The sequence below is a fragment of the Hippocampus bargibanti genome, linkage group LG10 (genome assembly GCF_051943395.1).
Source record: "Hippocampus bargibanti isolate YZ-2025 linkage group LG10, ASM5194339v1, whole genome shotgun sequence".
In the NCBI taxonomy this organism is placed as follows: domain Eukaryota; kingdom Metazoa; phylum Chordata; class Actinopteri; order Syngnathiformes; family Syngnathidae; genus Hippocampus; species Hippocampus bargibanti.
This window is the reverse complement of record NC_142743.1, coordinates 17018527-17034005: the sequence shown is the minus strand read 5'-3', so window position 1 is coordinate 17034005 and position 15479 is coordinate 17018527. Positions and strand designations below refer to the sequence as shown.

The following is a 15479-nucleotide window of genomic DNA, read 5'->3' as shown; positions in this document are numbered from 1 at the left end:
GAGCTCGCTTACGATTGGCTGAGTAGAGTATGTGGGCGGGGAGGAAATCCCTCTTTCCAGTTGATGCTCCGGGAGGACGTGATGCATAACGTAAAATAATGGCTGCTGGTACGTAATTCGGTAATTACGTGCAAGGAGCTTCAGTAATGGCTTTCTGAAGACCCAAGGATATATGTCATCATACTACAGTAGGTGTCACTTTATTTTACAACTGTCAGAGCGTCTGTGTTTTATACTTCCACGTTCAGTTTGACTGAAACATACATTCCATACCAAATATAGCACTGAGGCAATTTACGAACAAATTTACCTTACTAACGATCGCTCAGAACATATCTCGTGGGGAGCGTCTGGAGTTCAAAACAGTCATTTTGGACAAAGTGAAACAATAACCGGTCAGATTTTAGATTCGAGATGTTGTTTCAACGTTAAAAATTGTGTGTGTGGATGGAGGGATCCGTATGGAACCACAGTCGATTTTTTTTTACATCTGTCAGTCAATGTGACACAGCAATTTTATAAAATGCAAGCAAAACACAAGCGTGAGCGCTAAAGTGTCTAGTTACTTGGTGAAATTAGATTCTCCAAAGTCCTACTCGAGTGTCTCCAAGGAGGTAATGACTTCCACGTGTGGTCACAAGAGAACCCAGTTTCGGTACAATTGAAGGATTTGTGGAAAATCCCCCGGGAGGGCCTGCTTCTCTTTAAAAGCAGTGGGCAGATACGAGTTCGGTTGAAGTGTGTAGTTAGCAACATGCTAGCCTCAGGCATGTTGTCATTGTGTGCACTCACCAGTGGCCAGTGGGTGGGATGAAGTATATGCAGCAGTGCACCCTGGAGTCGGGGATTCTCTTCTTTCTGTCAATGTTGATCTCTTCCTGCAGGTAGGCTTCGTACTGGTCGTTGATGAACTTCATGATGGGCAGCCAGCTGAGGAGAGTGTGGGAATGAATGAATGAATGAATGAATGAATGAATGAATGAATGAATGAATGTTATACCCGTATTTTCCCCACTATAAGGCCCACTGAAAAGCATGCGTTTTCTCAAAAAGGCACCTTATACACGGTGTCACAGTCTATTTGGTTGTTTCATAGAATTTGTTAAACAGAATGTGCCCTACATTATCATTTTACTATTTATAATTCATGTGAACAGACGATGTCAGGCTAGCAATATAATAGTGACAGGAAGAACAATTGTATTAGATGGAATTTTTTTGAGGCATTTATTTATTTTTTATATGAAAAAAAATGTGGGTGGTGTGCTATAAGAAATTTTCAAATGGGAAATATCTGCCTTGATTCGATAAAAGGTGGTGAATACTGCTTTAAAATTCTGACATTTCGTTGGATTGCTGGTATTACCAGTCAAGATTAAAAATGTTTTTTACCCCTCTATTAACTCATTCACTGTCAGCCAATGTGCAAAAATGTGTCCACTCCAGTTCCAGGGTTTTTGTCATTTTCACTCAAATTGCAGGATTCACAGAATATTGACTTTTAGGACTACATAAACATTCAGGTCACCATAAAAAAAACCTGAAACTTTCTTCTTCCATCAGAAAAAAGTTAATATGGGTCTGGAGTTATCTGAGTTTGAAGTGGGGGTGGCTGTCCAAAATACAATACAATACAATACATATAAATTGGTTTATATAGCACTTTAAAAAAAGCTGAAGCTGTAACAAAGTGCTAACATGGACAAAAGGCAAATGCTGCCCCCCTCGTGGAAGGGGAAAAACATTGCGAGAGGCCATGGCCAGCGCTTAATCGGCAACCAAACAAGAAAAAACAAAACCCGAAAAAAAACTGGAATGTCGCGCTACGTCATATTTTCAAGTCCTGAATAAATTTGTGAAACCAGTGAATGAGTTAACTTTTGCCGATTGTTTTTGAAGAAGATCAACGTGGACAGTAGTGCATGGATTTTACACATCCTGTGCCATGAATAAATTGCGTGATGAAGATGAGAAGACAGACCGAAGACGTTGCGATTTTGCAATCAGTGAAGCCTGACCAGTTCTCATTGTTGATCTGATCCCCAAAGCCCGGCGTGTCGATGACCGTCAGCTTCATCCTCACACCTTTCTCCTCGATATCTGCGCACAGAAAAATGAGCATGAAGGGTTGAACGATTCGTCTCGAGGTGAGGTGAGAATTAGTCTTCGTGGAAACACTTTTTTGGGCGATTGTCTGGCGACCAGTCCAGGGTATGTGGGAAAGGAGACAAGCGATGACCCACCGTGACTGATGGACTTGATCTCTATGGTCTTTGGGATCCTGTCCTCGGCGTTGGGTTGAGCTGACTTGCGGCTCACCTTTGATTTGAACAGCGTGTTCATCAGAGTGGACTTGCCCAAGCCGCTTTGCCCTGTTGATCACGTGCACAAGCGTGTGCACGCACACAAAAACACAAGACACTTAGAAGGTTTCATGGAGTCACATTCAGTGGTAATTGTTTCGCTTCCTTCATTCTTAATACACATTTTGAAATGTTATATCCTTATTTTAATATACTGAATATAGGATTGCCACAGTCGAGTGGTTAGCACGCCGGCTTCACAGTGCAGAGGTCGCCGGTTCGCGTCCCGCTTCGTCCTCCCTGTGCGGAGTTTGCATGTTGTCCCCGGGCCCGCGTGGGTTTTCTCTGGGTCCTTTGGTTTCCTCCCTCATTCCAAAAACATACATGACAGGCTGATTGAACACACCAAATTGTCCCTATATTTGTCTCTGTGTGCCCTGTGATTGACTGGCAACCAATTCAGGGTGTCCCCTGCCTACTGGCCGAAGACGGCTGGAATAGGCTCCAGTGGCCCTAATGAGGAATAAGCGGTATATATAATGGATGTACGGATAAGATTCCCACAAGAAACGGCAAGATCATGTCGATGCTTCCTCAATGCAACCATCATGTCAGGTGTCCCAATACTTTTATTCTAATAATAATAATAATACATTTCATTTACAAGCGCCAGTTCAAAACTTTCAAGGACACTTTACAGTTTTGTGTGGCATTTGTATGTGTCTGCATGGGTGACCATATGTGCGCCGTAATGGAGCATGAGCGTCGCAGGACAGCTGCAGGGTCATTTGAAAAATCTATGGAGGTCAAGAGGACAGATGTGTGGACGCCCTCCTCAAACACATTTTTTTTCAAATGAAATCATTTTTTTACCATTCCATCTATATCAATAATAATGCACTCCATTATTAATAATGCAGTTCCATCAATGCACTCTCTGTGTAGCATTACGGCCACCAAAGCTCACCATGCAGGTTGCAAATCATTGCAATAGTACCATGATGTGAAAATGTATTTTTTGGGGAGGATTTAAAATTGATATTTTTCTTGAGAACTCTCCGTCTGTGTAGTCTGTCAGTCGTACAAGAGTGGTCCATCGATGAAAAGGTTTCTTCAGCCGTCATCTGTACTTCTTTGAAAGTGTCGGACGTTTCGCTCCTAATACAAAAAGCTTCATTAGCGAACTAATGTTATGCTGATAACCCTGGCTCTATATATACCCCTAATGGACCGAGGTGGCTGTGCCAGACCTCTGCTCCGATAGGTCCCTTGAAGCAGTGGGGGAGCAGTGGACTACTCTCTGAAGCTAATCTGATTACTTCTTTTGTGCTGTCTAATTAACTATAATGTTATATGCCTGGCTCAGGTTGCCCCATTACCACTGGTATCACCTCATCAGAATGACTAACCCTACATGGTAACTACCTAAGAAGCCTGTTGTAAGCATGGTATAAATTAAACCTCAAACCACCATGGCGATTTAGTGAAGGGTTTTGCTGTTTTCCAAAAATGTCTTCCTTTCCTCCCGTTTCAAACCATCTATTGCATTTAGCTAAGACTTTAACCTCACTGTCATCAAATGAGTGGTTGCTAGCTTTTAGGTGCAGATAGTTATTTAGACAGAACAAAAGAAGTAATTAGAGCCAGAGTTACCAGCACAAATTTAGTTCGCTGACAAAGCTTTTCGGATGAGGAGCGAAAGTCCCGACACCTTTAAATAAGTACAGATGACGGCTGAAAAAAAACCTTTTCATCTTGAGAACTCTTGCATTGTTTGGTATACCTGTGGAGAGTGGACAAAAATGTGATTGAACAAGGCAGTGATTTATCATCTAAGCGCTCATTTCATTTGCACTCAAGGTGATAAAGCAAGCTGACACACGTCGGTTTCAAATGTCTGAGCTGGCCCGCCGCAATGATTAAAATGCACCACGTTCACTCCGAGGTTCATTCAAAGTGAGAGTCTGCCCAACTGCCTTGAACCGTACTTTGACATGCAAAAAAAAAATACTGCTGTCGTGCAACAGGAATGCAGATGTGTTGCTACCTTGATGTTTTGTGACCTTGTAAGGATTGAAATCAAGGCATCAATGCATAGAAGGAGTAACAAATTTAGATCAGGTGAAATGAGACATTCCATTTAGAATTTACAACGATATGTGTGACATCAGGCATTCATATTTGCGCACATAGATAACCTTCATTTTACACCATCAAGCGTAACGTGTTCTGATGGTTAATGGTGGCATTTTTCCAGATTTGAACAATTTATGTATAAATAGCGGTCAAACTGTCATGATCATTTCACCCATTATCTACTCTTAAGTAGCAAAACATTTGAACTGCGAGGGGGTGGAAAAAAAAGCTCGTGAATACAAAAGTACGCATTTTAAAAAGTGAGACACATTGCAAAAAAGAAAAAAAAGAAAGGAACCATGTAATATAAACAGTGGCGGGCTGTGCATGTAACTCCTGGGCCTTCAGTCGTGCTATGTCTGAGTCAATCACCTGCGAGTGTGGTGTGATACTATTACACGTCCACTAGAGGGTGACATTGGCCAGGAAGTAACTTGTGACTTGAAGAAACTGTCATTAAACTGTTCAAAAAAAATTTATGAACGTGTGGATTCATGATAACCTCAGAAAATTGCAATATTATTTGATATTTTTGCTAGTTTCAATGCTGTTCAACCTTAATTATGTCCATCTATTCTTGAAAAGTCCATCTTGAAAATTGAGTTAACAGTATATCTTCAACCAAATCAATTTCTTCTCCTTCAGCCATTGTGGGTTGACAAAAGCACTATCAAATCAACACAACAATATATTTGCTTATGCAGCTCGCTATAGATACATTGTGCTAACTCTGGTCAGTATGTGCTTATCACTAGAGGCTAGTGATGCTATGATTGGCTAGTCACTAGTCATGTGACTAGCCAATCGTGGTTTGCAAAAACTGACATTTCCAGCGCCTTCCAGTAGGCCTTGGGTTGCCAACTCAAACTCTGATTGGTTAAAGCAACAGTTTCATCGACATTGATTTTTATGCTCCAGGGCCTGCAGAACTGATTGTGAAGTCGCACAGGTAGATTTCTCGCTTTGGTAACAAATGATGGCTGAAATGTGATTGGTTAAATGCTTAAATAGAAAAACACACATCTGGAAGCAGCGCAACATGGGAAAAGCAATGAAAGGAAGCTGAAAGACAATTTGGAATTATGTAATAAGAATTCATGGACAAAAAATAATTCATATTTGTCTGTGATTTAGATATTTTTAGGCAAGTAGAGAGGCCTTGCAGGCCGTCGGCCCACCACTGAATATAAACCATTTTGGGCACAACGTTGACAAATTCACCACTTATTTTTTTTTGTTATATCCACATTGTTCGTTCTGTGCAGAGTTAGCCACTGCATGTTAGTTATTACGCAGTGAAGATCACTCATAAAAAGAAGAGCTTTGTTCCACATTTTGAACATGCGGCAGCCAAAACTCCAAACTATTCCTAATGAATAACATGTGATTGTCTTTATTGAACTGAGTGCAGAGTCAATAACTGTTGTAAACACAACAAAAAAAATGACAGTTTTGGGGTTGATTGGAAACATGTGCGGCTGTTTTAAAGAATGAAAAAAAGTAACCATTTGGGGAGCTACAGGACAGGACGGCTTGAAAGGTAAGTCGTTTATTTGAAAGTGAATATGGCTATGGCAACAAGCACATGTATTTTGTGGAGTCTGGAGAGCAGTTAAAGTCACCTTGAATTATTTTTAGGATAAATATCAGCTCTCGCCAATAAAAGCATGAGCAAGAAACAAGGCTGGTGAACTTGTCATGGTCAGGGGTCGCTCTAGTAGAAAATGTTGAACCCCCGGACAAGTGGTGTGGAGTGACTGTAATACTTTTGACTGAACCATAGTGATTCCTGACGTGAAGCCGAAATGAATGCATGCGAATCCAAGGGAACAGCGCACATGGAACAGCGCAGCAAACGGCGATGGTAAATCAAATAGGACCAATGTGAGCGAGGTCCATTAATCAGCCGTTTTTCAACCTGTAATATTGCCAAGGCGCAAGGCTTTTTATCATCTTGTTTTGATGTAACATACGCTGAATTGAATCCAGATCGACCCTTTATTATGGTAGAATGTGATGTTCCTATAAAGGCCACCATTTTCGAAAAAAAAAAAAAAAAACATAACCAAAACTAACAAATCTTATAAAGTGGTTCCTCTACTTTACAAAATTTATTGATGAGTAAATTATACAAATTGAGATGCGTTTTCCATGTAAATGCCCTAATTTGTTCTGAGTCCCACCAAAATTCAAACATAAATGTTTTCTAAAGCATAAAATATCACAACATATCTAACAACAACATTTAAATTTTTAATTATTGCACAAATAATGAGAGTTTTGCATAATATAAAAAATGAATAGAGCAAAGATTAAAAATGATGGTCATTTACTTATCCCTCTTTATCCTTCTTTTGCACCGTCTTCAGTTCATGTCTAGCTAAATGACTAGTAAAATAAAACAATGGCACCTTCAAACTCAAGCGCGCCAAAAGTTTAATGGTTTGGAATACCAAAAACATTTTCTGGAAAAAACAGGATGGATGGGAAATATGTTGCAGTCAAACTAAGCGCCATCCTCTCCCATATTCATACCTGATAGATTCATTGAAGACCCCAAATTGTGGTTCTCCCTCTATCATACCTAATAGATTCATTGAAGACCCTAAATTGTGCATCAATGCAGCTGTAAATGGCGAATTCTACGATTCAAATATCCACAATAAGATCCTGTGCTATAAGCTTCATTCAGTGGAGAAGATGACATGATATTTGTAGCGGGAAAAGCATCTGACAGTTCCAAGCAGGGAAGAAGAGTCCCATGCAAGAGTGACGTTCCTACTGACCCAACTTGGCTCGGTATCATTTGTTTCCTCTTTTCCAAGGATTAAAAAAAGAGCCATTACGAGGACACATGTAAAAGATGTGGGCAACATAAAGATGCAGAGGATCCTGGAAGGTGTCCAGGAGTGTATGAAGTGTGTCATACCAGGAGCCCAATACATTTTTCTTGTTGTCGTTTTGCCTCCTCCTTCTCTTTTCTTTGATCATACATCATTTGTGACACGAGAACCTTTCTGACACAAATCATACAAGCAGCTGGTGAGCGTTCCAGTGTAGCCCGTCCCAAGACGATGAATGGATGTTTAGAACTTGTGTGACGGATTGCTTTGACTTTTATTTGGAGCCATCGGATGACTTCCTAAAAAGTATACATTCACTTCGGCAAGTGATAAAACATGTTCAGTTGGAGGTCAGGCAAGTAACAGTCTTAAGATATCAGTATTTTGGGTCTCCAAACTTTGCAAAAAGTTTGGAGACCCCTGATTTAGAGTCTACAGTTAACCTAAGAAGAAGACAGAAGACAGGCAAGAAGTCCATATGGGCATGTGGAAACCCTGAAAATCGTAATTTCTCCACTGTGAGATATATAAACGCTCATCTAATCTAAAACACAATGCCGGAACCCAGAACCTCAAAAGTTTGATGCTAGATGTGCTAACCACTGTTCGACCTTCCTCAAAACTAAAATGATTCCATTTCTAACCACGGTGTTAAGGCGTCCGCTCGACTCACCCACAACCATAATGTTGAGCTCAAAGCCTTGCTTCATGGCCTTTCTCCTCATCTGCTCCAGGATGGCGTCGATGCCGACATAGCTGAAGTCGCCAGCGTGGTGGGCTTTGTCCCCTTTGCCATGCGGCAGGTGTGGTTTGTTGTAGTCGGACATGTTGTTGTGGCTCAGACTCACTTCTGACCCTGAAGAAAGTATGGAGGGACAGAAGATTAATTTGATGAGCTGCCTTTTCATACCAGGGATGGTAATCTCATGTTTAAACACCTAAATTCAATCGAGAAAGTATCATTTTTGTGTTATTACCTCACAGTGTCAATCCAGTCTACTTTACCACCAAATTACTGCACACAGACACCTGTGCTGCATTTAAGATTCATGAAAGCTCAACAGGCGGATTCTGCAAACTAGAAATGACACCTAACCTCTTTATTGAAAGGGGGAAGGACGGTGTATAGAGAAAAAGACTAAATGCAGCAAATGCCGACCACTGTTGCAACAGGCCAAGTCAAATATGCAAAAACTGTGCCAAATGCACTGGTATGTTACACACTCAACCATCTGTGGGAGGAGCCAAGGCTTCCTGTGCTATAGCAGAAAAACTGCAGAGTCGTCTCTTCCTGCAAAAACAGGCATAAATGATTCCGCTATGAGGGTATAAACCTGAAGTGGAATGGACACCAGCACAAATCTTGTATTCAATTATATGTGCAAGTTCTGTGCATTCAAATGAATGGAAAACCCACAATATTACTGTTTATCTAATACAATATAGGAGATTTAAGAACGTCTCTTTTGTCAATGGATGCTACAGCTTCGTGTTTGCTTTCAACATTTAGCTTGTAGTAGACATGCACATTCCACCATGACCTCCCCGAGCCACTGGTGAAAAGGATGCTTTGACCCTCTCATCTTTCATCTAGAACTGCTTCATGCAACAAAGAGGGTACAGAGAGTGCTTAAGATTGAGTGACTGTCGGTGTCTTTGTGTTGTCATATCGTTTTTTTTTTTTGTTCTTTTGACTTCAAGATGGCGCCGCGAGAGTGGCTGCCTTTCCAGCAGCTCCAGTATTTTCTTTTTCTACTTCTTTCTTCCTTTCCTCTTCCCTTCATAACTTTGCTGTTGTGAAATGTAAATGTCTCCACTGCCCGACTAATAAAGGCAAATCCGATCCATTCAAATCCAAAACAATCTAAATTGTCGCATAGCGCCACCGCATCAAAGCTACCTAGCTAACAATCAACAATATGTCTGTGTAAACTCTCAGTCGTACAGGAGTGGTCCATCGATGAAAAGGTTTCTTCATCCGTCATCTGTACTTCTTTGAAGGTGTCGGACGTTTCACTTCTCATCCAAGAAGCTTCGTCAGCGAATTAAAAATTGCTTGTAGCTCTTGCTGGCAAATATTATATTCAATATTATACTTTAGTTCTGTGCATGCCAGAGCTACCAGCAATTTTTTGATAGTTGACGAAGCTTCTTGGACGAGAAGCGAAACATCCGACACCTTCAAAGAAGTACAGATGACGGCTGAAGAAACCTTTTCAACAATTGACAATATGCTATTTGGAAAGACAATTTGTCAAATTAATGGAGCAAACTCACTACTTCTACTTTTAAGAGTCCTTGAACTTCTACTTCAGTTCAAAAGATGATTATTTTCGTCATCTCTGAAAAAAAAATAATCCTCCATATTGCCATCCAACAGTCTTATAAAGCCAACGAGAAAAAAAGGAAATTTACTGAACCTTTAAAATGCTACAATCGCTTTTCACGAGGCCTACGTGGGAATACTTTTTCCAATTGTATTATTTCTCAGTTTCACAATGTTTTCATTGTTATTTTATGTTCAATGTTTTGGTTTGTGTAGCTTTTGTGAAAGCACTGTATAAATAAAGGCGTATTGTATCGCATTCAATGTGACTGTTCCTCATAATCCTTCAATCATCCAATTCGGCAACGCACACCACAAAAAAAGTCATGAGCAGAATAAGGATGTTTGCCGTTGGGGGCAGTGAACATTCGGAATGTTTTACACAAGCGTCTATCCCTACAAAGTGCATGCTTCTTACAAACGGGGCGTCATGTGAAAATGGAAATAAACAGTCTTTCTAAGAAGTGGAATTAAAAACGGCTGTCATTTAGACACAGTGCAATTCTACAAAATGACAAAAGAATAATAAACTTATTGTTAAAGCAAGAACTCTCTCACAGTGTCAATCAAAACTCCGTAGTATGATCCTTCGAAAGGCTTTTTTGGGGACACAGATCTTTAATTTCATCAAATTGTGCAGGCGTAACAAATGAAGGGTCCGTCGGGTTTGGCGGATGTGGCAACAGCACCTAAAAGCTAGCAACCACTCATTTGACGACAATGAGGTTAAAATCTTAGCGAAAGAACAAATGGTTTGAAAGGGGAGTAAAAGAGGCGATTTTCATAAAACAACTAAATCCTTCATTAAACCGGTTTGGTGGGATTAGGTTCAATTTGGATCGTTCATACAATAGCCTGTTTAGGCAACATATGATTAGTAATACTGATGAGATGATACTGGTGGAAGTGGGGCAATCAGGCGAGTCGTTAGTCAGAACGATAGGAACTATCAGTGGAGCAGCTGCAGGGAGTAGTTCTCTGCTCCCCCAAACCTGAGATATATATATGACCTATCATAGCAGAGTCCGGCACCGCCATGTCTGGACAGTAGGGATATATATATAGGGCCTAAACTACCAGTAAGACTTTAGTTTGCTGACAAAGTTTCTTGGATAAGAAGCGAAACGTCCGACACCTTCAAAGAAGTACAGATGACGACTGAAGAAACCTTTTCATTGATGTACCACTACTGTACGACGGCGAGCTTGCACAGAAGCTGCATTGAATGTTTATGTAGTCCTAATATTCACACCAGCAGATCTTCAAAAAGCACTTTGAGAAGCATTGTTGTCTTTTCATGGTCCGAAAAGTCAAATGGTATGTAAACAAATGGTCGAAATGACACTGTCGTGATTGCCACTAACAAATTGCCTTGTGAAGATAAAGATGTTGAAATGGACCGGGTCAGGGAGGGCATTGAAGTCCCCATGAGCAAAAAGGCAATCCTGACACTCAGGAATGCCGATTAATCCACGTTGTAACATGAATCCTCTGAATGGTGTTTGACAAAGGGCGGGACTTGATTTCGAGCCACATCGCTGTCCTCAAGGACCCCTCGCTGAGGATCGTAGAAGGTTCATTGTGACAGGACGAAATCCATGTATCTTCAGTGGACGAGATGGGGTTTCCGACAAGATCATTTCTCTGAGTCTAGTGTAATTAACAAGCGAGATCCTGAAAATGAGCTGAGCTGACACGCTTCAGGTCTGCGTCCAACCAGCCTCCTGGGCACTGTGACCTTCTGTAGTCATAGATTTTGCACTTCTAAGAATAGAGTGAATACTCTGGCAGGGACAAATGGATCAACAACAACATGGACACATGCAGTGAAAGCAAGCATGACCTGCTTTATTTCAACTCTTTTGCCGCCTAAAAGCTAAAACTATTTTTAACTTAGAGGGGGCGACAATAAGCTAGCGATTAGCACATCCCCTGTATTTGCGAAGTGTCACGGCCGCAGGCCCTTGAGTCACATCTTAATTAGAGCGTTCTAATTCGACAAAGACGACGCCGTCAATGACCTTTGCCACACACGCGGCCTTTTCAGATGAGTAAGCATGCGACAAATGAGCGGAGATGACTCGTATGACTCATACCGTCTCTACTACGTGATATGCAAATCTGAATACACACAAGGTTGGTTGGACCATCCCATACAGTAAAAAAATGAGACTGTGGTGCACCTACACATCAATATTTTTAATATGGGCGGTGAGGAACATGATGTAGAATTACTGCATTGAGTAAAGCAGTGTGAAAACAAAACCTTGTACTAGGACGGGGGCGGGGGACATTCATGCTAATCCCGTGCAATTTAATTACAGACGCTCCTCAATTTTACGAATGAGATACGTTCCGAACGGTCGTTTGTAAGGTGAATTTGTTCGTAAATTGCTTCAGCGCTATATTTTGTATGGAAGGTATGTTTAAGGCTTACATAAGTATGTTTGAGATTTATATTTTTTTAAGGCTTGAATAAGTAACCTGTATTGGTTTGTATTGAAAAATAAACATTTAATAAAATATATGCTCTATAAAAATATGTACACGTACAACAAAATACTACATATGTTACTACAAAAATGTGCATATGTACCATCATTCGTAACTTGAATGTTTGTAAGTAGGGGAGTGTCTGTAGTGGAAGATGTACGTTGCAATGACTTTTAAAAGTTGTGTAGTGTTTTATCTTTGTCGTGTTTTACAGGACCACAAAAAAAAAAACATATTTACACAGGAGGTTTTGTAGACTATTTCTATCAACGTTATACACAGCAAAGACAACTGCTCTTGGTGGTGATGCAATTCATCTCCCACGAACACACATCAAGTCTCACCAAGCATGTTTGACACTGCCATTAATTTAAAGTTTTCGTCTCCAGTGGTCATTTTTCTTTCGAATGGAAGCAGTTTGACTCTGGAATAGATTCATCTTATTTCTACGACTTCCTTTCCACTCCACTGTATCATCAACACCTGACCCCACGCGATAAAACACATGTAAATATTTGTGCCATTGCCAACATTCCTTCAATTTAACTCCCTTAAAGAAAACAGCGTAAACTGAAAGCAGATGTTCTGAGCATGACAATCTTTGTCCAATAAAAGCATCATATCAGATGAGTTTTGTCTTTGACTTATGACTTGAAAAGAGGCTTAGCGGAGGCTCCAACTCTGTTTGATGGTTGGAGACGAGTTTGAGCTCTAATTTATGCATGAGTGAACAGATCCCATCAAAGACAATTCCACTCGCTCGTTCCAAATGAAATGGAGCATGGGTCAGATTTTGGCAAACCCGAATATGCATAGTTAATATTATCATTTATCAGAAAATCACATAGTATATATTGTACTGCTTGTCTTTATCCCGCACATTAGTTTTAAATACAAAAATCCTTTAGGGAGGTAAAGCAGCTGCGTAGAGAAAGAGGGAAAATGACTCATGGAATATATAAGAAGTCATTACACTAATGGTGCCATTGCCTCTTGTGCTGGTTGATGAGGTCTGAACACTTGGATGAATGAGCACAATATTTTTCACCCTTATTGTTTTTAACACATTCACTGCCAGACGTGCAAAAATGTGTCCTCTACAGTGCCAGGGTTTTTGTCATTGTCAGCACCCACAGTATATTAAGTTTTAGGCCGACATAAACATTCAAATACAGTGTGAGAAACCGTATACTCTCTTCTTTGATCATAAAAGTAGAGTTAATTCCAAAGTTCCGGATAAATTCGTGAATGGCAGTGAATGATATTAAAAATAATACAAAAATACTTGAAATAGCCTCAATATGAATTGAAGCCAAGTTGAGCAGAGGAAAACAAATGCTCCCCCAAGTCGTCAAGGAAAGAGCTTAGAACTGCACAGGCCGTACAATTCTTTCATCTGGCTCACTGAGCGGAAATAAATAAATAAATAAAACATTAAGCAGAAAGTGATCAAGAGTAGTGCAATGGTTACGGGTAGCTGTATGTGATTCTGTGTATTTGTTTATTTGTGCTAATGGGCTCAAAAGGAAACAAGATACTGTCGTCACAAACGATTTTCGAACAACTGAATTCATCCGCTCCTTTTACAACGGAATCGTTAATCTCACCCTCCACCCACAATCACAAATGGTATGGCTCGAGTGAGCCCGAAGAGCATCGCGAACAAGTGGTTTTGGGGGGCCTTGCTACGCACTTATTAGCGAGTAAAACCCCATTCCGTCATGCTAAATGATTTAAATGGATGTGTCAATAAGAAGATATTTTTGTCGCGTTAGACATGATGCGACAAAATAAAATCGAGAGTTTAGAAAGGTGCTTAGAAAGAGGAGTCCATGTGGCTTTTAGCAGACAACGCAACGCAAACATTGCATTGTGCACCATGACGACAAACGACAACTGGAGCAAAATCTTCAGCAAGGAATATTTACCATGAATTAAGCAATGGATCATTTGTGGTAGGTACTTCCTTAATTTAAAACAATCCTTTATACTTCGCAACAATGTTTTTTTTTTGCGATTAGTCGTCTTTTTGTGTTTCAAGTTGTGAAAAAGGGGGCAGGCAACAGAACATGTGCATTTCCTTATGAGCAAAGGATTCAAACATGCACAAATGAGTGCTCTCTCAAGTTTTATGGAGTATTTTCCTGAACGTTGTCAGGAAGGAATGTAATTTTTAATTGCAAATAAAAAATGAAGCAGGTGTGCAAAAAGATGAAATGGTCATTGTGTTCGGTTTTGTTTATCAACTCACAAGTAACATGTTTTTTTGTTTGTTTTTTTTCGCAATCTGACGATATGGCAAAGAGTCACACATGTAAGACAGAGGCTCTTTGTTGGATTTGCATTATTCGACGAATACTCTGACAAAAGAGGAGCGTCAGCGCAAAGCACCGATGCGTATGTGGAACTGTCGCGGCTTGGAATTGAAGCGCATTTATGAGGGACAGGAGAGGTGAGACATTCACTTTTGGTCAGTGGATGCTACAAATTTGCTTTCAAAACCTAGGTTGTAGCAGACGTGCACATTCCACCATGACATCTCTGATCCATTGGTGAAAAGGAGGCTTTCATCCTGTCCTGTTTCAACTAGAACTGCTTTATGTAATAAAGTGTTTGTCTTTACTCAAGCATCATAGCGTACATGGGGAAAGTTGTTATGTTTGCACAACTGTCCATGTTTTTATGTTCCTCTTGTGTTATTATTTTGCTTTGTGTTGACTATTATATGATGTGCTTTGTTACAGATGCAGCTGTTGTGAAAGTGCTATATAAATTAGGATGTATTCTATTGCATATTTTATTTTTTTCTTAAAAAGACAGCTTGATAGTCACACATAATTTACGCTGTATTCACCTTGGCCAAAGAATGGCCAAGGTCTTTCCCATAACATAATGGGCTGCTTTGGAAAAGTGGCCCAACTGCTGACACGAAAGCGGTTGTGAACCATCCAAAACTCTTCAAATATTTTCCAGTCAGAGTCACTTCTTTCTGAAAAGGACCCACATTTTTGTTCTTTTTTTTTGTGAGCCACGTACAACTTGGAAGGAATTGCTCTTAAATCTGACAGTAACTAGCTTGCATGTTGGAACTGAATGTCTTGTAAAAGGATTGCCGTCCATTCTGACATCAACTGACTGATTCCAGCCGGTACACACATCTTAGCCAGCTCTTAAAATGCTGAAAAAATAAAATAAAATAAAAATACATCCAAAAACAACTGTGTTTTTGACATAAGTGAGTGTCCATCCCATCCAGATTTCCGGAAAATCTGAAGAACAAATGTAGAGCAGGGGAAGAAACAGAAGATGCTTGTGGCAATAAATAAATAAATAAATAAAAAAAAGCAAACAGTAAGCTTATCTGAGCAAATTCCTCCC

At 40.2% G+C, this 15479-nt stretch overlaps 1 protein-coding gene across 5 annotated transcripts in view; it reads right to left on the bottom strand.

Annotated features, from left to right (window-relative positions):
- septin9b (septin 9b) overlaps positions 1–15479 on the bottom strand; it is a 78433-nt gene that overhangs the window by 5085 nt on the left and 57869 nt on the right. For all 5 annotated transcript variants that reach the window (XM_089006359.1, XM_089006360.1, XM_089006358.1 and 2 more), the window contains 4 exons: positions 7956–8138; positions 2244–2372; positions 2019–2100; positions 793–930 (listed from right to left, as the gene is read on the bottom strand). In XM_089006359.1, coding sequence (XP_088862485.1) covers positions 793–930; positions 2019–2100; positions 2244–2372; positions 7956–8109 — 503 coding nt within the window. In that variant the 5' untranslated portion in view covers positions 8110–8138. The remainder of the gene's footprint in view (positions 1–792; positions 931–2018; positions 2101–2243; positions 2373–7955; positions 8139–15479) is intronic.